Source organism: Notolepis coatsorum (assembly GCF_963971535.1).
Source record: "Notolepis coatsorum genome assembly, chromosome: 16".
Classification (NCBI taxonomy): domain Eukaryota; kingdom Metazoa; phylum Chordata; class Actinopteri; order Aulopiformes; family Paralepididae; genus Notolepis; species Notolepis coatsorum.
In genome coordinates, this window is record NC_140180.1 from 11,339,334 (window position 1) to 11,364,003 (window position 24,670).

General features: G+C 43.2%; 1 protein-coding gene across 2 annotated transcripts; it reads right to left on the reverse strand.

The window, feature by feature from the left end:
- Positions 1-6,488: 6,488 nt before the first annotated feature.
- Positions 6,489-24,422, reverse strand: selenot2 (selenoprotein T, 2). 2 transcript variants are annotated; one of them, XM_084332504.1, is made up of 6 exons: positions 24,073-24,422; positions 22,879-22,989; positions 19,552-19,678; positions 12,700-12,787; positions 11,915-12,067; positions 6,489-11,083 (listed from the first exon to the last, which is right to left on the reverse strand). In XM_084332504.1, exons 1-5 carry the CDS (start codon positions 24,312-24,314, stop codon positions 11,946-11,948), a joined length of 690 nt encoding a protein of 229 aa, XP_084188630.1. In that variant the 5' UTR covers positions 24,315-24,422; the 3' UTR covers positions 6,489-11,083; positions 11,915-11,945. The 2 variants fall into 2 exon arrangements, with proteins under 2 accessions (XP_084188630.1, XP_084188631.1); XM_084332505.1 differs by having other exon boundaries at positions 11,911-12,067.
- Between the last annotated feature and the right edge of the window lie 248 nt (positions 24,423-24,670).

The following is a 24,670-nucleotide window of genomic DNA, read 5'->3' on the forward strand; positions in this document are numbered from 1 at the left end:
TGTGGACTTCAGGAGGTCGGGGGTCAAGGACTACAGCCCCCTCAGCATCGACGGGGCACCGGTTGAGAGAGTCAACAGCTTCAAGTACCTCGGAGCCCACATATCCGAGGACTTGACATGGACCATACACATTAACAGTGTGGTGAAGAAGGCACGACAACGCCTCTACTTCCTCAGGCGCCTAAGGAAGTTCCAAGTCAGCCAGAAGATCCTTAAGAACTTCTACTCATGTACAATAGAGAGCATCTTGACCGGCAACATCACCTCCTGGTTTGGGAATAGCACTGCAAAAGACCAAAGCAGACTACAAAGAGTGACACGTTCAGCCGAACGCACAATTGGAGGGGGGCTCCCCACCCTCCAGAACATTTACTACAAGCGTTGCAAGGGGAAGGCTAAGAGAATTATTAAGGACTCGAGCCACCCGAACAACTGCCTCTTTGAACTGCTGCCGTCAGGCAAGCGATACAGGAGTCTCAAGGCGAGCACAGAAAGACTCAGAAGTAGCTTCTATCCCCAGGCCATCAGGCTGCTAAACGAACAATGAATGAACACTACACAACAACAACCACCAAACACACATAGCACACACATCCACACGCACACACTCACTTTAAACAAACACACTGTAGCACCCACTACACACACTTTATAGCACACACCCACTTTAAACAAACACACTGTAGCACCCACTCCCCACACTTTATATTTATGGATGAAGGATTGCACTACAACTCGTACACCTTACTGTAAATTGTACCTAAAATTGTACCTCATCCCATTTCTGCTTTGCACTAGATAGTACTGTACATTAGTACACTGCATAGTATTGTGTATTGTATATTATATGGTAACTCAGAACATTGTACATATGTCTATACCGAACAACTGTGACCTCATTTTCTTCTTCTAAATTCATGCTATATTATGTTATTATGTTATTTGATACTATCTTGTCTAGCACAGTCTCTGGAGCGTAACAGTAAGAAGCATTTTGTATGAAAGTATTCTGTACTTCTGTATGACAACTATTAAAGAACTTGAACTAAATGTCATGATATATGTCTGTATGTGGCGTATGTCATAAATGTCATTATGAATTGAAAATGGGGGACCCTGATGTAAACAAGACGAAAGTCTTTCTTAATAAAATGTTCAAATCAATCAATCAGTCTTCCTACAACTGAACTTTGCGCCGTGAGCCTTTTGAGAAACACGGATCCTGATGTGTGTGTGTCGTCGTCGTCGTCCCCCCCCCCCCCCCCCCCCCTCCGACAGGCCTGCCCTTCTGGGTCGCCGACGAGTCCTGCAACTTCTGCTCCGCCTGTTCGGCCTCGTTCAGCGTCGTACGTAAGAAGCATCACTGCAGGAGCTGTGGCAAGGTACCATCCTCCACCCCTCTCGTCACACTGTCCCCACTAGCTGTGGCAAGGTACCATCCTCCACCCCTCTCCTCACACTGTCCCCACTAGCTGTGGCAAGGTACCATCCTCCACCCCTCTCCTCACACTGTCCCCACTAGCTGTGGCAAGGTACCATCCTCCACCCCTCTCGTCACACTGTCCCCACTAGCTGTGGCAAGGTACCATCCTCCACCCCTCTCGTCACACTGTCCCATACTTAAAACCCTTAAGAGGAACACGCCAACATTTGGGGAAATTAGCTTACCGTCTTCTCCCGAGAGAGACAAGAAGATAGCAGTTTCCTGTCCGTGTGCGTTCAGTAGAAAGCTATCTGGCTGCACGTTAGCCTAGCTTAGCACAATGAATGGAAGTGGACATGACCCGTTAGCCTTTGGGAGAGATGTTAAGTTGGACAATGCCTAGGTTAATTTAAATAAATATGTAGACTACACTGATATTACAGACATATTATGCAGACTAATCTAGTCTAGACATTTATATGGCTGCAGGGAGATAAATATCAATATTCTTTCTCTTGTTGTTCTGTGTGACAACTTTAAACTGTTAAACAGTAATCCAGAACTATTTGACTGCACTGTAAAAAAGATTTTATGTCTGCACTTTATGTGCTCATTTTAGGTCTATTCTATTCTACTATTTTATTGCACTATTTTACTCTGTCTATTTTATCTTACTCTTGTTATTATTGTCTATTTAAAACTGAATCAAACCATAAACAAGGTGGCCTGTTGGGATGTTAGATCCTAATGTGAACAACTGTGATTTTATATGTCTGCACTTTATGTGCTCATTTTATGCCTTATGTCTTTTTTTCCTGTTGTGAAGCACTTTGAGCTGCAGTTTATGTATGAAAGGTGCTATACAAATAAAGTTTATTATTATTATTATTATTATTACTCGTGGAGGGAAAAAAAACGTAAAAAAAAATATATATATATTTTTTTAATTAAAACTTAATTTTGCTCATACAAATAAAGTTTATTATTATTATTATTATTACAGATCTTCTGCTCCGGCTGCTCGGGCCACTCCGTCCCCCTGCCACGCTACGGCCGGGTGAAGAGAGTCTGTACCCACTGCTACCTGTTCCACGTCACCCCCTTCTGCCACGCTACGGCCGGGTGAAGAGAGTCTGTACCCACTGCTACCTGTTCCACGTCACCCCCTTCTGCCACGCTACGGCCGGGTGAAGAGAGTCTGTACCCACTGCTACCTGTTCCACGTCACCCCCTTCTGCCACGCTACGGCCGGGTGAAGAGAGTCTGTACCCACTGCTACCTGTTCCACGTCACCCCCTTCTGCCACGCTACGGCCGGGTGAAGAGAGTCTGTACCCACTGCTACCTGTTCCACCACGTCACCCCCTTCTGCCACGCTACGGCCGGGTGAAGAGAGTCTGTACCCACTGCTACCTGTTCCACGTCACCCCCTTCTGCCACGCTACGGCCAGGTGAAGAGTCTGTACCTACTGCTACCTGTTCCACCACGTCACCCCCTTCTGCCACGCTACGGCCGGGTGAAGAGAGTCTGTACCCACTGCTACCTGTTCCACGTCACCCCCTTCTGCCACGCTACGGCCGGGTGAAGAGAGTCTGTACCCACTGCTACCTGTTCCACCACGTCACCCCCTTCTGCCACGCTACGGCCGGGTGAAGAGAGTCTGTACCCACTGCTACCTGTTCCACGTCACCCCCTTCTGCCACGCTACGGCCGGGTGAAGAGAGTCTGTACCACTGCTACCTGTTCCACCACGTCACCCCCTTCTGCCACGCTACGGCCGGGTGAAGAGAGTCTGTACCCACTGCTACCTGTTCCACCACGTCACCCCCTTCTGCCACGCTACGGCCGGGTGAAGAGAGTCTGTACCACTGCTACCTGTTCCACGTCACCCCCTTCTGCCACGCTACGGCCGGGTGAAGAGAGTCTGTACCCACTGCTACCTGTTCCACGTCACCCCCTTCTGCCACGCTACGGCCAGGTGAAGAGAGTCTGTACCCACTGCTACCTGTTCCACGTCACCCCCTTCTGCCACGCTACGGCCAGGTGAAGAGTCTGTACCCACTGCTACCTGTTCCACGTCACCCCCTTCTGCCGCTCTACGGCCGGGTGAAGAGAGTCTGTACCCACTGCTACCTGTTCCACGTCACCCCCTTCTGCCACGCTACGGCCAGGTGAAGAGTCTGTACCCACTGCTACCTGTTCCACCACGTCACCCCCTTCTGCCGCTCTACGGCCGGGTGAAGAGAGTCTGTACCCACTGCTACCTGTTCCACGTCACGCCTTTCTGCCACGCTACGGCCAGGTGAAGAGTCTGTACCCACTGCTACCTGTTCCACGTCACGCCTTTCTGCCACGCTACGGCTGGGTGAAGAGAGTCTGTACCCACTGCTACCTGTTCCACGTCACGCCTTTCTGCCACGCTACGGCCGGGTGAAGAGAGTCTGTACCCTCTGCTACCTGTTCCACGTCACCCCCTTCTGCCACGCTACGGCCGGGTGAAGAGAGTCTGTACCCACTGCTACCTGTTCCACGTCACCCCCTTCTGCCACGCTACGGCCGGGTGAAGAGTCTGTACCCACTGCTACCTGTTCCACCACGTCACCCCCTTCTGCCACGCTACGGCCGGGTGAAGAGAGTCTGTACCCACTGCTACCTGTTCCACCACGTCACCCCCTTCTGCCACGCTACGGCCGGGTGAAGAGAGTCTGTACCCACTGCTACCTGTTCCACGTCACCCCCTTCTGCCACGCTACGGCCGGGTGAAGAGAGTCTGTACCCACTGCTACCTGTTCCACGTCACGCCCTTCTGCCACGCTACGGCCGGGTGAAGAGAGTCTGTACCCACTGCTACCTGTTCCACGTCACGCCCTTCTGCCACGCTACGGCCGGGTGAAGAGTCTGTACCCACTGCTACCTGTTCCACGTCACCCCCTTCTGCCACGCTACGGCCGGGTGAAGAGAGTCTGTACCCACTGCTACCTGTTCCACGTCACCCCCTTCTGCCACGCTACGGCCGGGTGAAGAGTCTGTACCCACTGCTACCTGTTCCACGTCACCCCCTTCTGCCACGCTACGGCCAGGTGAAGAGTCTGTACCCACTGCTACCTGTTCCACCACGTCACCCCCTTCTGCCACGCTACGGCCGGGTGAAGAGAGTCTGTACCCACTGCTACCTGTTCCACGTCACCCCCTTCTGCCACGTTACGGCCGGGTGAAGAGTCTGTACCCACTGCTACCTGTTCCACGTCACCCCCTTCTGCCACGCTACGGCCGGGAGAAGAGTCTGTACCCACTGCTACCTGTTCCACCACGTCACCCCCTTCTGCCACGCTACGGCCGGGTGAAGAGTCTGTACTAAGGCTGAGACGATGTTATTTGGAAGAATCGATAAATCGGGACCAAATTATCGATAAATAGATATTTTTATTAGTATTTTTTTTTTTATTATTATTTAAACTGAATTAACATGAAATGGGGATGTTTTAACTAAAACATGCCACAAGACCTAGTATTTTAGTATAGTATAAAGTATTTATTTATATTTTACATTATGCAAATATATCGATATGTGACGCCACTTATCGATATCATGCAGTTATCGATATATATCGATAAGTGGTCTCAGCCAGACATTGCAAAATGAAATTCAAGCACTATTTTTCTCCAAAATTGTACCAATATTTATGGCTTAAACCCAATTTCTGACAATTAGTTACACTTTAGATTAAAAAAACGTATTTCTTGATTCAAAACAATTGTATCATGGATGAACAAAACTTTCAATGCGAATGGTTGATTTGAATTTCAAGGACTTTTTAAGCACCTTTGGCTGAAGAAAGATTGGCTGTTTTCAAGGAATTCGTCAAAATTCAAGCACGTCAAGGACCTTGTGCGAACCCTGGTTCCACGTCACCCCCTTCTGTCGGGAACACAGCGACCGACTCCAACCGACATCATAAACGCTTTATTTCAACTCAAGAGAACAAGAAAATAGCAGAAATACACCTTGTGAAAGCGGTATTAAAAGGGATATTTGATGTAGCGGAATGATCCACTAATGAATGTATTATGCAGAACACAAACACGGAACTGGGTCGGTAAAAGAATAGACGCCACCGGCGCCCTCAGGGATGGCTATAGGAGCTACGTCATCACATTATTCCAAAACGCCACTTCCGTGTCCTGTTGCTTCCAGACGGGATATTCAAAGGCAGCAAAATGGTGCAGTGCTGTGTCCCGTCATGTTGCAGCAATAGAAATCATGTCAACAAAACAGTCTCTTACTACCGTTTCCTCCGCTACAGTCCCCCCCCCCCCCCCCCCCCCCCCCAGTTTGAGTTATACGAGTTGAGACCCTTTTTGAGAAGTCGGCGAAGTACGATGTCACAGTAAAAAGGGTGACCGGTTCCTGGGCTGTAGCCATTGCTGTTTACATTGGCTGCATTAGAGTAAACATGCTAGTGGACACGGAAGTAATTCGTGACGTCACACTAGCCATCCATATAGTGCGGGGGGGGGGGGGGGGAGACCAGTCAGCAAACGTGCAAGTGTTGCTTGAACCAAGCAGGCTTGCCTTAGTGCACAATCAAAATCTTTGTGAAAGTTCTCCATCATAAGCATGTAGCTTGCTAGCTCGAGCGCTTGTCGTCGTTGCACAGATGGGATTTTGAAAACGGCAACACATGGAGTGGAATGTGGGGTTTTGGAAGGTATGGCGGAGAGAAGCTCTAATTGACAAAGGTCAGAGAAAAAAATATCTGATCTTGAGTAGTGTTGTAAATCCAGCCAGAGTAAATTAATTTGATTCAAAGGGGGGTTTTGCTAGTACCATATTTCCAGTTCACTACAGTGCTTTAACGACAAGTTATTAATTCAAAGCTGAAATAACTAGTTTCTGACAGTTTCTTGCGAGACCAGGTCTCGTCATGATGTCCTACTCAATGAACCTGATGCCACCAGCAGCCAGTCTGTTATACCATCATTTATGTTGAAAGAAAAACCTGGCCCATGATTTAGTTCTGCTTTATTTTATAAACCTATGCATTTAAAAACAAAGATTCTCCAGTGACTCCCTTGATTACATAAATATTGTGCAGTCAGAACAGTGTCATGATTGTAGGTGAAGTATTTACCTACCTTGTTTAAAGGTGCTATAGATAACATTTTTATGTCGAGTAATAATTTAAAAAGTATATATCCACAGCTTTCAGAAAGGTGGGGAATAAAAGTATTGCTTTTCCACAAAAAAATTATGGATTCATTCATAATTTATTTTGGCGGGTCCAAAATGTATGTCTTTAACATGTATCCCCTCCCTACTTCCATTTCCCCACGTGGAATGCACCAGATTGGATAAATGACATGCTGGTGCTCTAGTGCGACATCTAGTGGCTGAACATTATCTATCTATCATTTCTCTTAGTTACAAGATAGTGCCAGTAAAGCAGTTTTTTGGGGGAAAAACGTTTATTTACAGTGGTGACTTGCTGCCCCCTAGTGGTCAGGAAATAGTCATTGCAGCTTTAATAAATGTGTGCATTCTGAACGCAATAAAGCTGCGGGAAGTAGCATTTTCCACTTAAATTCACCAATACGAGTTTTACAAATGCAAAACAAACTTCTATTATGTCATTCTTCCATAAAACATCCAAGCGATCTATAATGACAATTCTTTCAACTCACACAAAAAGACAGCTACAGTAAGACAACCAGTAAGAAGTAGAGGGTTATTTGGCGCTCAACTTGATACAATCTCAAGATTAATTTGGTCAATATCTGGGTCACGCTCCTCCGAATCCTTAATTGACTTAACTCAATGCCGGCCCTCATTTCTTGATCCTCCTATCGCAGCGGTGGCTTTTGTCGAAGGGAAGCGACAGTGGTGATTGGACGATCAAAAAAAGAGGGCAGGGTTTGAGGTAGGTCAATTGCAACCAAGAACAAGGAGTTAGCAGAATCTGCTTGCATTTTAAAAACAGGCCAGCTTCCCCAAATATAAATTTTCCATGCGTACATGGACAAGTCTAATCCATGGGAGCGCTTATTACAGAAAGAACATGCACATTAAAATACTTTAAAGCATTTTTAAACCCCTAAATTTGAACTAACATTGCCTGGATCCAGCCACTGACATGCCAGAACCAGGCCCAGCTCCATCACTTTTCTCAAGAGCAGGAGTGTTGATGTTGGATCTCATCAGACAAGGGTGCCCCTAGCTGTGAGGAGTGGAAATGCACTAGGTTTAGCTACTGTGCATGTGTTTAATGCATGTCACCTGGAAAACACAGTAACACACACCCATCACTTTTCCAGAGTACCGATCCAATCCACTACTGAGCAGCGTAGCCCAGACCGTTAGGTTGGGATCACTGAACTAAAACGATCCGAGATATCTTATTTTTCACCATTAGTGACATGATTATCCAACACATTTCTGTGACAAAAATACAAAAACTAACAAAAAAACAAAAACAAGTTGCTATGCTTTCTGACACGTTAAATACAGCTCCTGGTGTCGGGTCTTTAGTACTGGGGAGATTCTGTGATACAGATATCTTGTAATAAACGAGCCCGACATCAGATACCAGCTACAGCACCTCTCATATCAACTCTTGTGTAACAGATTGCACAACGGCAGTATCTGAGGGGACCCTTGACACATCTATAATGAAATAGGTTCAGAGATGATAAAGTCTTAATGTTGTAAACATAGTATAGCGTGTGGAGGTTAGAGAGCCTCGTTGCAAAGGATCCAAGCAGATATTGGTATTCTTATTCCACACCAGTTCTCTCAATTTGGGCAACAGAAGGACAGCAATAAATGACTTCAAATTGATTGAGAAAGGTAAGTTTCATACAAAACATTCATCTCCTTCCTCTGAAGAGAGAATAGAGAGAGACAGGGGAGCTGACCTCAATTAGCCTTATTCACTTTGCCGCCATAATTGGGGCTACGACTGGGAAGAGCCCCTTCACTTCAATGTTAAACGAGGACACACACGACAATGCCTTCGAGTCGCCACTAGGGGGAAAAGCGGCTAAGTGTGAGCGAAAGACGACCGAATGACTAAATGAACAAACGAACGAGTGACATTGTAGTTCACGTTTTGGAGACGCTGAAAAAGAAACCTACGAAAATAAAGACGGCTGCGAGGTGAATAAGGCCAAACGTTGCCGTGGTTTCCTCCTCTTCGTCCGACGTCTTACTTACAACCAGACGGCGTGAGTCTCAGCTAGTCGCGAGTTTCAACTCGAAGCTCTCACCTCCCGACAAGTCTCCGCTGTACAGCACACACTATCCCATCAAAACATTATGAAACCTAATCGAGCAGCACAAGTACGTGTGAGAAATCCACTCTCAACCTCGAGGACCCGAAGCTCACTTGCAAATATTTCCTTTCGCTTGCCACGGGGTGGATCAAGACAGCGCTGTCCGTGAGACTTTCAGATCCTGGCCCCTAAGTTTAAGAGACTTGCAGTGTCACTGGGAAGAGGATCTTGGTGCGAGGACGCATTTAGGAGACCAGGGCCTGATTTAGCCTCGGCAGACAGACTGGCGGGGGCACAGATGGAGGTTTTGACACAGAGCAGAAACGATAACGGCTTCCTGAAAACACTAAGCCTGTTACCACAGAGCCCAATGAGAGGGCCTGAGAGCCGATGCAGTGCTGCCTACTATTTACTAGATATATACGTTTGCGTAGCGCCGAGAGGTTTGCCTTCAGACCTAAAAGACGGCGGTTTTGAAGTGGCCGCCACCCTCCTCCTCCGTGGCCAGCTGAGCTCTAGACGCATTAGAAACCTCACCCTAAGCTCCCCGTCGAACGGCTCAACATGTTACGAAAGCCCTTTGGAGTAAAAACAGCAGTGCAATAAAAGCCCATCTTCTGTAGAGACTAAATCACGCCGGCTATACAGTAGTAAGGACACAAATAAAAAAAACGGCACAGTAGCCTTTTTTTAAATAGCTTTCTTCTTCTTTTTAAAAAATATATGTATATCGTCGTCTAATGTGAGGAGTTGACTAGAACAGGGCCAGATAGTTAAGACGTCAGATCTGATCTCATGCGGCACTCTGCAGCCCTTCACACTTGCAGAACGTGGCGGCTGCTGGGCCCGCGGTGCCTGAGGAAGAGGACCCAGAACGCACCTGGATGTTGCCACAGGCGGACGAAGCGGCTATTGACCCATATTGACGCGGGGCGGCCATTTTGCAGATAAGAGCCGCGGAAAATAAATCCCAAAACCGGAGCACGTCATTGAGAGCAAAATGCCCACCGTGTGAATAATGGTCAGTTTAGCACAGGCTGGGTTTCACTTCATTTCTGACCCAGGCGCTTTGGGGGTGAAGTTGCCCTCAAGCGCTGACTAGTGGTCAGTTGACTCTTAATACCCCTTTTAAAAACAGACTGACCCAAAAGATTCAAATGTATTAAAGTACCGTACAAACGAAAATAAGTTTGGACTCAGCGATGAAAAACATATTACGTATTTTATGTAACCCATTTTCTGATTGGTCCGTTATCAATTTGGGGGGGGGGGGGGGCATTTTCCCAGTGGAGGCCAGTTTATATGGGTATTGTTGTTTCTTTGCCATGTAGCCCTGATAAAGGAATGTTGCTAAAACACCTTGGTTTTAATTGTATGAATAAAGAGCATTATTTTTTTGAAGGTTTGTCTCCTTTGAAAGTAGTTTCCAGTTCACGCTCCTTGGTTGAAGGAAGAAGTTGCGACAGACTACAGATGGAAATTAGCTTCTGCTAAATCTGGTGCAAACATATTTTCATGTAACAATGATTAATGTAAATGCACAGTCTATAAATAAAACCTTCCTTTTATACAGACAGCTGACACTGGTTATTCCTGAGTAACTAGGTCGGTGTAAAAAGGGGTTATAATTAAAGATGCTCCAAGCGGTATGTTTTTGTTAAAATAAGTGTTAAGTAGCTCTACATTCAGACAGCCATCACTGATATATAGAGTGTCTGGTCAGTAACATGGGTCTCCCAGTCCCTCCACTCTGTAGTACAAACACAAAATAAATGTTCTGGTATCCTGTTCCCATTTTATCCAAATCAGGAGAACCCTAGATTTATTTTTTAGTCATTTCAAGAAATCTTGCCAAGCCAAATTTGCTGGCAGATTATTATACTCGTTTCAAGCTAGTTTTGCTTAAAATTTGTTTTTGATTTCGTATTATTCTCGTTCGTATATTCGTTCTCTCTCCTGATTGAATCAAGTGGGAACTGGATTCCAGAAAATCTATTTTCAGTGATGGCTGTCTGAGTGTAGAGCCACCATTATAACATGTAGACCACTTACTTTAACAAAGGAAATACCACTTACAGCAACATTAACCACTAGATAGAAATCGCCAAACTGACATGGGATCAGGGCTCTGAGGAGCAACCTCGCCCCGCTCCGTTACAGCAGACGACTGGTGAATCATGGGTGGTTGTTTAGCGCCGTCGTAATGATGTCCTAAAGACGGCCGGCGGTGACGTAGTGGTGTAACCAGGGGCAGGAGGAGCACTTGGTTCGTGGTTAAAGGGGACATCCAGCCGGGCCACACAGAGAAACTGCTTTACGGCCAGGCTTTCATAAAGACCAACAGGCAAGACGGTCCCTCTGACCCAAGACACACCGCTACACACAACACGCCTGCAGAGAGGAGAGGGAGAGACAGAGAGACACAGACAGAGGGAGAGAGACACAGAGAGACACAGAGAGGGAGAGAGACAGAGAGAGAGACAGACAGAGGGAGAGAGACAGAGAGAGACACAGAGAGGGAGAGAGACAGAGAGAGAGACACAGAGAGGGAGAGAGACACAGAGAGACACAGAGAGGGAGAGAGACACAGAGAGACACAGAGAGGGAGAGAGACAGAGAGAGAGACACAGAGAGGGAGAGAGAGAGAGACACAAAGAGGAGAGAGAGACGAGATTACACGATTGGTAGGTGGACACAGAAACAACAAGAAGCACATCTGTAGTTATATTTAATTACAATCTATAATCAGGGTATCTGCAGGTTTCAACAAGTTCAATTTAAGACTTTTTAATACCACTTAGAGCAAGATTTAATACCAATTTCACAACCATACTAGCAAAAAAAAAGAAAAACACATAGCGACACTGAACTGGCGGCTGCACTTGTGCGCCAATTAAAATTCTCACACATTCCATACAAGCCGTCAGCAGACTTGAATACAAAAACATTTTATATGATTTCATCTCCCGACTGCCCCCCAAAAATGTAATACCTGTGCAAATTGAGAATTATGAATTTAATACTTTTTAATACCTTGCAGATACCCTGTCAAATTGTTGTTATTTAACAACCATAGAATTAAATATCCCAGGTCTTAGCCATCTACAACCATCACCACAGACTCACAGCATAGAAAGGAAGTGAGTCAATGAAATAAAATCTATAAACGAATTACTCAAATTGCAGACCTCAACATGTTAAGGGAAGCGCTTCCCTACCTACTCATCTCATGGTGGACATCCGGTCTGCAGCACTAGGGCGAGGAGAAGTTCATCTGGTCCACCTGAGTCATCTTCATGTTGTTGTCCAGGATCTGGAACAGCTCCTGGATGTTGGGAACGTACCCCGACTGCAGCTTCGACCAGAGGGGAACATCTGAGACAGAAAGAGAGAGAGAGAGAATCAATCACTGCGTCTCGTTTATAAAAAAAAAAAAGTAAAAAAAAAAAAAAAAATTGTATCATGTGTATACTTTTCAATGTTTGATATTTCAGCTTTATCTAGATGAGAATGGGTAGAACAGGGTAAATAAATAAATAAAATGTATGTTAAATTGCGTGCCAATTTTTATTCTTGCGAGTTCCATACAAGCTCTCACCAGACGCACCAAGTAGCCCCACAAAAAACAATGACTTGAATACAAAAACATTTCATATATTTAATATTATTTAATCTCCCGACAGCCCCCCCAAAAACGTTTTAATACCTTTTGAGGCCTTACATTGAGAATTGTGACTTTTTTTAATACCCTGCGGATTCAATGACAAGTGTGGCCAGATTAACTGTGCCATATTGTAGGACAAAACCGCCATGAGAACACTATGAATACGTAACCCTTTTCAAAACAACCATGGTGACAGATGGGTAAAGAAAAGTGTAACCCGTGTAGAATATTCATTATATCTACGTTTACACCTTTGTTTGCCCATCTATGACAAGTCAAAATGGCTGCTGTGAAAAGGCTGCTGGTGCCGTCCATGAAGCAGCCCTGTGATTGGAGGACGCACCGTTGAGCGTGATCTCAAATGCCCCCGTGGACAGGAAGTGGGTCTCCAGCATGTTACTGAGGAAGAACGCCATCAGGCACGAAAAGATCTGTGAAAAGAAAACACACAGGGTTGCTCCTAGTTAAATAATTAGGTCATTCTCCACAAGAGTGTTCAAATAGCACACCCTACCATCTCTGCCATGTTTGCATAACCCTAGTTAGTAAGTTTTCAAAATCAACGCTCCTCTTAGCCTGCTTAATTTTGCATGTTGCCGTCGCTCGTGTTTTTCCCCCTCGCTTATTTTCCAGACACGGAGATAGTGGCTTATATACGAAAAATCCAAGAGCGATTCTTGAAAGGAGGGAAAGAGGAGGGAGCATTTTGTCAGCATGTAGCTTTTGCTTTCTAGAGATACTGGATGGACAGTTATACGGACACTTATTACTCATTAACAGCAATGATTGTATATCAACTTGATTTGTAGATGATTTTGTTGGAACTTGGAAGACATTTGAAGATTGTGTTTTGAAGGTGTACTTGGTTATGTATCCGAGTCAGGACTAATGACAAGTGGTTGATATATAAAAGGCTAAAGACTAGGGGGAAATACATGTTCTTTCACAGCAAATTACCTTTGTATTTTTTCATTATTTTATATTGTTCAAAATAAACGATTAATTAATTCATATTGTACTGTCTTTTACTATTATGCACTTTGCTACTAGGGGTGGGGGGGAAATAGATATGTAGTAGTATCGCGATACTTTGTAAGTATCGATATTTAATTATTCATAAATTCATAAATCAAAATACATTGTTAATTTCAATACCTGTAATAGTACAGTAGTCCACACACACACACACGTGCATTCAGTTAAGTTGGAATATGACTGTAATACAAACAGTTCAGTTTGTCAGGTACATGCAACACAGATTACAGTGTTTACATCTGTCTGCTTGAGAAAATACCATGTTGACAAAGTTTTACTTTGCAGTTGAAAAAAGGTAATAAATTAAATGTGATAAAAATAAAGAAAATAAAGAAAATTCTGCAATACTCAGCGTATCGCAATATATTTAGTATCGTGACGCAAGTATTGCTATAGTATCGTATCGTGAGGTCTCTGGCGATTCCCACCCCTATTTGCTACTAAGGAATCCACCTTGCCTATATTACTACATACTACTATACTAATATGTAGAGCCTCAGGGCTCTACGCTAACCTTTTTCCCAAGGAGCACATGTGCTCCTAAATGAAAAAATGTAGGAGCACACAGAAATATTTAGGAGCACAGTGAAAATATTTCAAGTAACAGAGTTTCTTTTTTTAAATAAATGTATATTTGTACTGTGCGTGCGTGTGCAAATGGGACACACATCTGTGCAATAGCACATACCACCAAAGTCACTGGCCCACTGTGTGTGTGTGTATTTGTGTGTGCAAACGGGAATGGGACAGACATTTTAACTATTAAGTGATTAATGCCTACTGTGGCAAAGTTGTAACCAACAACTAGGCCTAATAAAAAAGGCAGTGACATTGAACTACTGCTACAAAAGTAACAGTCACTGTCACTTAACTTTAGTTTTTGCCCCTTTTATGCATACAATGCCTATGTTTTGGCTAGTGTTGCTCTTCTAGAAAAATAATCCTTTCAGGGTTGCCTATTGAAATAATGTACACCTCCAGTACAGAAACATTGTTTATGAGTTTGCGTGTCAGGTAGACCACTGATTGACAGTCGATTCTGCCAATTACGTCACACCGCTTTCACCCACCTCTGCTGTTGATAACGCTAGCCAAGTTAGCATACACACACGCACAGTGGGCCAGTGACTTTGGTGTAGGGGTGTAACAATGCATCGCAATGCATCGATCCTAAGGGGAAAATTCAACTGCATCGATTTGAAAATGTTAGAATCAATTATAATCGCAATTTTAATGTGTACACAGTGTTGCTATTCTCATGTCCGTTACAGCCAACACAACGACATACGCTACTGCATCAACGTTATGATTAACAAAGCAAGGCATTCGTTTTGTTGCATTAACGTTATATTACTATTGCTATCGATAAATCTAGGTGTTCTAAAATCTATTGCTATTGGTAAGACTAGAATAAGTTAACTTAATGTTACTGTCTCGGAAAAGTCTCGCTTAGGGCAATGGCGGACTGTCCGGAAGTAAAAAAGCAAATGAGAGCTTCCGATTGGTCATTTCCTTTATTTCCCTTGAAACCAGTCACATCACTCTACTATTGCTTGAGTGCAATGTGGGACTTGTAGTTTTTGAACGATTAGCAGCGGAGAGAAAGAAGTACGACTGAGGTTGTAATCTTCACTTGCACACCGTGCAAGTAATAGATTTTTCCGGTTTGCACACACATCATATTAGGGGCAAATGAGAGTAATATGGTCGCACTGTAGAGCCCTGAGCCATATGAAATCCGTGTTCACGGAATCGCGGAATTGAGCAATAAAAATGGAATCGGCTGTAAACGTGGAATATTGCCGAATTTGCCCTAATCTGGACTGAAATTCCGTGTTCGGGAGAACATGGAACGTTTGGTGCAACGCGAACATGAACCGGGGACGCTACAGCACGTTACACACAACACGCAGCAATGTCCAAGCGTCTAGCTGCTTCTGTGTTAACGACGTCGGAAGAAATTCCACACTAAGCCCTAAATTCAAAGCAGCGCAGTATCCTAATGACTTGTATATGACCGGCGATAAGGTGTTTTGCTAATTCTGTCAACATGCCGCGGACTGGACTCGCAAAACACGTGCGAAGATCACTCTCCAAAAGCCATGTCAGGAACACTGAAAAACACTGTGCTTCAAAACAGAGTAGGGTATATCTGCAGTGCCGCAGCCCAGCCATGTTAGGAACACGGGAAAACACTGTGCTTCAAAACAGAGTAGGGTATATCTGCAGTGCCGCAGCCCAGCTCTCTAACGATGATCCCTGGTGATCACAATAGATACAGCTAGAGGGCGAGGCTAATCACTGACACTATTGTGATGAAATAGCTATGTAACGTTGCAGTACATAAAGTACACAGGACTAGAAATTATAGCTTCTTGCTAAATCTGGTGCACCCATCCATTTGTTTAATGCAAATGATTGTCAGTACACACTGTCCTTTATAAACTAAACTAAAGGTGCCTAAATTATGCATTACTATATTTCATCACAATAGAATAGATATAGCTAGGCTACTTACATTGTGATAATGTCAGTAGTAGCTAGCTGTATCTATTGTTTGTTTACACTTGAAATGTGTATTTTTATTTTGTCACAATATTATTTGAAAAATATTGTGTAAAATGTAACTGTTATATCTTATTAAATTGTGGACATTTATTCATTCCCACTTATTAGACACTATTTCTGATGGTAAAAAAACAGAATTCTGAAATATTAAAACGAAAAAAATAAACGGAATTTGGAAAAAAAAAAAAAATGTATTTCATATGGCTCTATAATATGTCTATGCTACGATGCACTCAAGACTGTAGCAGCCAAGTTCAACACTGTTTGACGAACACTGTTACTGACCCTTAGCTGCCAGAGTTGTACCCTTCCTGCTGACCTGTTGTACACAACTTGTACAACCCGAGAGCCATCACTGAACTGAACAATCCCCCCCCTATTGCCACCACATCTACCTCACTATAATATATACTTGTATGTGCAATATGACGGATGTTGGGACACAGGGATTAAAGCAAAAAAAAATAATCTCCTGACTGAACTTTTTCAAGCCAAGTCATATTCTTATTTTAACCTCCACTATATATTTGTATTTAATAGCGTTAGCGTTTTAAGGGAACTAGATCATTTTGAACATCTTTTCTATTGCCAGTTTGCTTTTACGTAATATCAATGCTGTTTTCAATTCATTAAATGAAACTGATTGCAAGGGTTGACTGACTTTGTCATACAAATAAACAAATCTACATACTGTAACCTTTCAGTATTGTGTATAGTTCAAATTATGTATCGTCTATAGTTCAAATTCAGTATCGTGTATAGTTCAAATTCAGTATTGTGTATAGTTCAAATTATGTATTGTCTATAGTTCAAATTATGTATTGTCTATAGTTCAAATTATGTATAGTTCAAATTATGCAGGGCACGAAATTAACATTTTTACTTGGTAGCACTGGTGCTCCCAACTTCAAAAAGTTGGGAGCACCAGCAAAAATGTAGGAGCACCCACCTAAATGTAAGGAGCACCAACAATATATATGAAATATATTTTTTGTATTGATAAAAAAAACGACAATATAACAGTACTGTAATGCAGTAAAACAGTGAAAGTAGCCTTAAACTATAGTATAGTGTAGACCTAGTAGTGTAGCCTATAGTGTAACTAGGCATGTGCCGGTATGACATTTTGAGGGTACGATAACCTTGGGCAAAAATACCACGGTTTCACGGTATTCGGTACATAAAAAAAAATCCCCCATTGAACAAAACGTATTACAGTGCACAATAAGCTTTTCTGTAAGTGTTATTTATGAATGTGTGAAGACTGTCTGTATTACACACAGAGGGAACTGTCTGACCACTTTAAAACTAAGTACAGAATATAAAATACTTCCAAATAAACTTTCATGATTATGAATATGTAGGCTACATGTCAAAAGGGCATTTTGCTAATGTAATCTACTTGCAAAGATGTGTTATAATATAGCCTAGTACTATTCTTACTATATTAAACTTTGGATTCATCTTTTGTGGTGGCTCAACATTATTCACACACTGAACTATGTGTTGGGGATAATGGTTCAGCACGGACCATATTGTTTGTTACATCTCGCTCAGAGTGTCAACATAGTGTTGACATTGAGTTGATGTTAGCTGCTAGCTGGCTACCCAAATCCACAACAGCCAGGCAGCCAACCGTACAAAATACAGTCTCAGCCAATCACATCGATTTGTACAGTTAGTTAGCTCCACTCCATTGCGAATTAAAAGTTAGCCAGCCAGGACAGCCCGTATTAGCAAGCTACAGTTGCTAGGTAGCTAATGTTAGCCACCCGAAGATCGGTAGCTAGCTAACGTTAGCCACAGCTTCAAAAACGAATTTCAATTATGTTACGAGCTATCAGCTAGCCAGCTAGATAACGTTAGACAACGCCTCGTGTAGTAAACTAAAGTGAATAGTTTACTGGGCCATTGTTTAATGCTTCAGTGGTGTTAAAAGAGGACCTGCACGCTTGCTATCTTCGGTGCAAATGATACGGGTCTGTGACAAGACGGGTCTGTGAGGGGGAGGGCACTGCGAGCAGCGTGTGTGTGCGTCAAGCTCACGTTTGATTGGTTAGAATTGGTCAAAATGCCCTTTTTCATATTATACCAGGTAGCCAATTCCGTCAGACTCCAAATCAAATTGAAAAAAGAAAAAAAAAAGACTGAAATCCATCTGGCGACGGAACGTTTTAATGCATGGGGACATGTGCAATAATGGTATTCGTTTTGTGCAATATTTTCCGCTGATGTGTAATATATTTTTTCTACTGTGATGATTTTGCAATGTTTTTTTTTTTTATAAACCTTTTTAATGTTCCTGTGAATAACTGCATATGTAGCAGAGGGTTTGAGTGGGTACATGAATGTGTGGTGTGTCAGTGAGTGTGGGTACAACACATGTATGTATGGTAGTGTGTCTATGGGTACATCATGGATGTGTTGTGTGGTATAGAGCTGCCGCGGTATTGATGTTTTCCTTACCGCACACATTTGCAATATATTTCCTACCGCCGCGGTATTACCGCACACACACACACAAAAAAAAAAGTTTGAATGCATTTTTTTTGTAGTCTACTCTTTATATAGCATATAGCCTGCCTCTAGTCTAAATGTCTATCTTTAGAGGATGACTTTGCAGCATGAATATTGTTTGGGATTCGGCATGCACGCATTCGTTATTAAAAGTGAAACACGGATTCGAAGTCTCCCCTCGGTGTCGCGCCCGCCGGTTACCCCCCCGACCCTTTCTTCTTCTTATTATTATAACGTTACTACTTATGATTACAAAGGCATTCGATTTGTGGCATTAACGTTAGTATAGTTACACGTTCGTATTTACCGGACCACATAGCAAGGCAAGCGTTACTCAATTAATATCTAAGTTCCTTTCTTTGCTCAGAGCGTGCCGAGTTGTACCCATTCTGCGGTCTGTTAATAAAGTTTTCAACCAGACAAGTGTATAGAACGAAGGGCTTTTATTATAACATTTCGTTGCAGTAAAATCATTATGCCTCGTTCCCTGAGGAGCGACGGCGTCGGTAATCCACTCCGGTCTCCGGTGGGAGCTAATGTACTATTAGCCGTGTTGTGACGGCTGAGATTCAGGAAGTAAACGCACTGCAAGATGCTCCAAGCATGTGACGCGTATCTCTTCTGACCAATCAGTGGTCTGCAGTGTTTCATGTGACTTTTCTGGTACCCAATAGGGTCGCTTGGAATCTCGACAGAGAAGTAGGGTATATCTGCAGAGCCGCAAGCCCAACGAGAGCGTAATAATAATAATAATATAATAAAAAACAGCGGTGATGCCGGTATTCAGCCCAACGCTGCGGTGGGCATGATGTAACAGCGATACCGCGGTAATACCGATACCGCGGCAGCTCTAGTGTGGTAGAGTGGGTATGTAGGTATCGTTATTTTAGGTGCTGCACAAACCAATCTCATTGTACTGTATTGTGCAATGACAATAAAGCTTTCTACTTCTACTAAGTCGCTTTGGATAAAAGCGTCAGCTAAATGACTAAATGTAAATGTCATATATCATGTGTGGCCAGACCCGATTAAACATGCAAAATACAACAGCCATGATAAAGCAACCTTAACTCACCTTATTCTCCTGGCTCCAGACCCAGGCACGGGGGGTAGCAAGGCCCAGCATGTGGAAGGGGTTCTGGCCACACACAATCAGGGTTATGGCAAGCAGCTTGAAGTAGGAGAAGAAGTTACCTAGATATCTGGAGAGAAGGAAGGACAATGGTGAACATTGAGCTGGGTGCAGCTTGCATCGATTTGACACGCAGTTAAAACCTGTTAAGCTGTAGCCCTATTTTCAGAAATTTCGCCTAAAGGTACATGCCTAAGTAAATGGAAGATTGCTCCACTTCTGCAAGGTCAATTAGCATGTTCTTGTATCTAGGAACATCTAGGGATCTGGGGGTATGTATTTCCAGTGTCAGAAATATTGTGTCTGTTACTAGGCTTGAGTAAATTGTAATGAAGAAAAGGAGAATATAAATGATGATTTATTTTTGCATCTGTGCCGGTGAATAACACCATGAAAACATTGAGGTCCTTCTGATTTGGCTCACTGAGCTCATTCAACACCTTATTGAGATCAAGTGTAAAAAAAATCTAAGCAAATTAATAAAGGGAAGATGATCAACACTATGATCGCCGTGAACGAGTTTACACGTCATTCCTAGCCATGCTCATTCTGCCGAAGACGCCGTAACTCGTCTTTGATGTCAATATTTAAAAAATCTGTCATCGAAATCATATTTCCTTTCCGGAGCCCTGAGACACACTGCAAAGCTCCACTGAACTCTCTAGCGGTTCAAGAGCGCCATCTGGTGGCCGATCGGCAGATCGCCAACCGGAAATTAACCTTTGAACCGGTAGTGCTCATCCATATGTGGTCCGGGCACTCGCTATCGTTAGAGAGACTCCGTCTTGATACAGTGAACATCGATCGGTGCAAATAACTCGAAAAAACATGATTTGGACGTATATACTATTATACAACCTGGAAATGGATCGGGCATTTCTACATCCCATAATAGAAAAAATTCTGTTCCACGCTCATCTGCCAGCGGCGCGAGGAAGCCACGGTAAGATTCAGCGTTATATTCTAACGTGTTCGATATAAACTGCTATGATGAACATATGACCCACTCTGGATGAATCATCTAACGCTGCCCACGGAATTATAAACGATCCCCCGCCCATCCGGTCATCATCAGATGATACGTAGAAACTTCTAGAAGCACATCCAGTTGAAATTTTTTATCTCGCACAGATTCCTACCAAACTGTATTTGATCATCAATATAATGCATTTAGGGCTATAAATCACGTTCTGAAGAAAGCTGCAGAAAACGATAAAAACATACTTATACTTTAGACCATATTTTAGTATGAATATGTGAATGAAAAAGTTTAACGTTGCTACCCTGAACAATACATATAGGACATTGAATGGGCCATAATAATGGCAATTTAGCAATAGAATTTAAAAGGTTATAGCCTTGCAAAGAAGGGGAACTTCTCCATGTTAAATAGGGCTGGCGAGGGATGGTAAATTATGAATTTAACCCCGGCGATCAAAGTGTTAAACAGAAGGATTTGTAGATGCAGTAATAAATGATAATCGATTTTAATTATGAATTCATATTTTACCTTGAACTTGACCTTATTATGGCCAAATCATACATCTATGGATAGGGAAAAGGCTCCTCTTTTTAACGGCAGGGTTGAATCTGGATTTAGTCATTTCCTTGCGGTTTTTACGATAAGATATAATTAGCATTTTTCCGATAAATTCGTATTTCCGATCAATCGTATAAAACATCGGTAAAAATGAAAATATACACTTTGACTTAGGGCTGGGCAATATAATTTAGTTTGCTTTCTAATTTAAAATACAGTTTGAAACCGTCTGTACACAGTAGGCTATGTGTGCTAGCAGAGCTAGACTCCAGTCACGAGTCACGGTGCACCAAAAAAGCGCCAAAAGATCGAAAATAAACTAGCAGAGCCAGAACTGTTCAACTCCCCTGGAGCCACAGCCAGCAGAGAAGCCGGTTTTTCTTTCGCTTTTAAACCAGCTGCAGCCTGAGAACTGGAGTGTGAGGGGATGTAACACTAAAGATGGCGGCAACGACAAAGAATTGCTGCAAAATAAACATACATCTGTTATTTATATAAAAAAAAAAAAATAACAATTTCGATAATTATCGATATCGAGAAATATGATAACATTATCATCGTTATCGCGATATGATTTTTTGCCATATCGCCCAGCCCTACTTTGACTACTGTTTTGATAGGGTTATGGTCTTTACTCTTGGCTACAAAAAAAAAAAAAAAAAAAAAAAAAAAAATTAACCTCTTAACATCCAAGGTCCCGCATGTGGGCCCTCATGAGGACGATTCGTGACGCGCCACTTTGCCGACCTCTAGCGGCTTGGGTGTGCATTTCTTTTAATACAATATATAGATAGAATTAAAGCCCTATTTGTTACCCGTCAATTGCCCTTTCAGGTGACGAAATCCGTTCAGCGGTTCTCGAGTTACATGCCGATATGTGAGGCATGCGCCAAAGTACACATTTACCACCCCCGATCTCTGGGGGCTCTAGCTCCGTCAATCATTTGGCGATCTCGAACATTTTTGGACAGGGTTGTAGCCAATGAGTGTGGCTTTCCAATGATACCCCATGATATGATAATTGGGGATCTAATATGGTCTCTATTGATCGATTTATGATAAAGAAAAGCAGGGTCGCCCTATAGGGGGGACCTACAGACTTAACAGGTTAAACGTTTGGCCAGTTGCATGTAGGCTTGCGGGAGCTCGGTAGGCTCCCTGCAACCGTCGCAATCCCTTTGACGTCACAGTATAAATGAGGTATTACATCCTACTACGTGGGAATAATATTGCAGAAATTCAGGTTGTGTCGCTTTGGTTTCTGACACGTTACATGTGGCTCTTAAATATATGCGATATACAAGGGCGAAACTTTAGTTTGAGAAGTGGTGGTGGGGGGCACACAATTATTACGGGATGGGAAATGTTTACGTGTGAAGAACGCACACGAAGCTCAAATCATACCCACGTCAATTTCCATTTAACCACACTTTTCTTCATTAGCCATACTCCTCTCGACATGCCATTGCACAAACATCACAGAAAAAGTCTTTAATTAACGTTAATGTTATTTTTCTGACTTTAAAAAGTGAGATGGCCATGCCCCCCCCCCCCGTCCCTAGTGGAAATTTCGCCCCTGGTGATATGTCTATAACGCGTGACAAGCCTGACATTGGCCTGTCAGTGGCCCAATATCAGATACCAGTAACATTCCATTGTACAGAACAAGGGAGTTCATCCAAGTGTGGGTAATAATCAGGACACTAAATCCAAAGGCCATCACTACCTACTTGTTGAAAGGGGTCGGAGGGTAGTTCTCCCCCTCAATTCGGATGTCCGGGTACAACTGGTTGATAGACCGGGCGTACTCCTGGAACACCTTGCTGTACCCTCAGGAAATACTGTAACACACACACACCATTTGATTCTATAAAGGCTCAAGACCTCCACTGACAACATGCATTCCCTAAAGACTTCATGTTTAATATTAGCTGTCATTTTAACTGTAACCTAGCTGTAATTTTTAACAAAGAATGTATATTTTGAGTTGACACACTACTGAGTACTGAGTGACATAATATTTCAACATAATCCCCTGATACACTACTGACATAATATATTTCAACATCATCCCCTGACACACTACTGACATAATATATTTCAACATCATCCCCTGACACACTACTGAGTACCGACATAATATTTCAACATCATCCCCTGACAGGCTGACACACTACTGAGTACCGACATAATATTTCAACATCATCCCCTGACACACTACTGACATAATATTTCAACATCATCCCCTGACACACTACTGAGTACTGACATAATATTTCAACATCATCCCCTGACACACTACTGACATAAAATTTCGCCTGGCACACAAGCTTGCAGTATATGGAGAGGTCAGCAGTTTCATTCTTCCAGACATAATTATGTGAAAGGCATAATTTGAGTATGTGACCTGCTGCTACCCTAATAAGATTACCTAGCATTAGCAGCAAGCGAAAATGCTAAAGCTAGCTTGCATTGATTGATTGATCGCAGAATGGGTACAATAATACAGTACAGCTCAATACACACAATTGTTAAGGGGATGCAGACCAGAGAAAGACTTTCGTCTCGTTTACATCAGGGTCCCCCATTTTCAATTCATCATAATATATATGACATACATGACATACAGATACAGTACTGCTACATCTATACATTTATGACATACCAGATTTACAAATACAGTACTGTTTGTGATACAAAAAGAGTCTAAAAAAAGAGAGTATATATATACATTTGACGAAGAAACTATACATTGGAGGTTGGCAGATGCACCTGTTTGCTAGAAGCTAAGCTAAGCTAAGCTACAATAGCTAGCTTTCATTGACTGTGTTGCAATTATATACACGTGTATAAATAAATAAATATAAATAAATAATAAACAAATAATAATACAAAAAAAAAAAAAAATAGGCTACCAGCTTTACCAGTATTGGAACTTCAGCACGGGCCCCGTGTAGAGGGTGTGCTTGCCCGGCTTCAGAGGCTCGGCGTCCCGCAGACTGTGAGACCCGGCGCCGAGGCTCCTCTCAGGGGCCTCCTGGTGGTGCTGCTGGTGGAGGCTCTCCTCCTGTTGACTCACGGTTCTCCCGACGTACACGTCTCGCACCGTGACGACCGTGAACAGCAGCAAGGCCGTGAAGATACCCGTTTGAGTGTATTCGGCCATTGCAAATGGCCGGCTACGGGATTAACGGTTGTTGTCTTCTTTACCGTGTTGTTGTTCACGAGAAGAGTCCATATACACGAAGCGAGACCCACCACTGCTGTGGGAAATGGTCTGACGCCTTGTGTCTGTCTCTACGTCATTCTACTTCTTCTTCTTCTCTGGGGATTATTTAAACGGCAGCTTGCATCCTTTATTGTTGCGTTTGCTGCCATCTTCTGGAGTTAATGCACTCCTACAGTGTCCATTTTGTCAAATTCCCCTCCTCAGTGTAGTCACCATAGATATCTATGGTAGTCACCGCCTGCCTTGTCTGAATGAATGAATGAATGAATGAATGAATGAATGAATGAATGAAT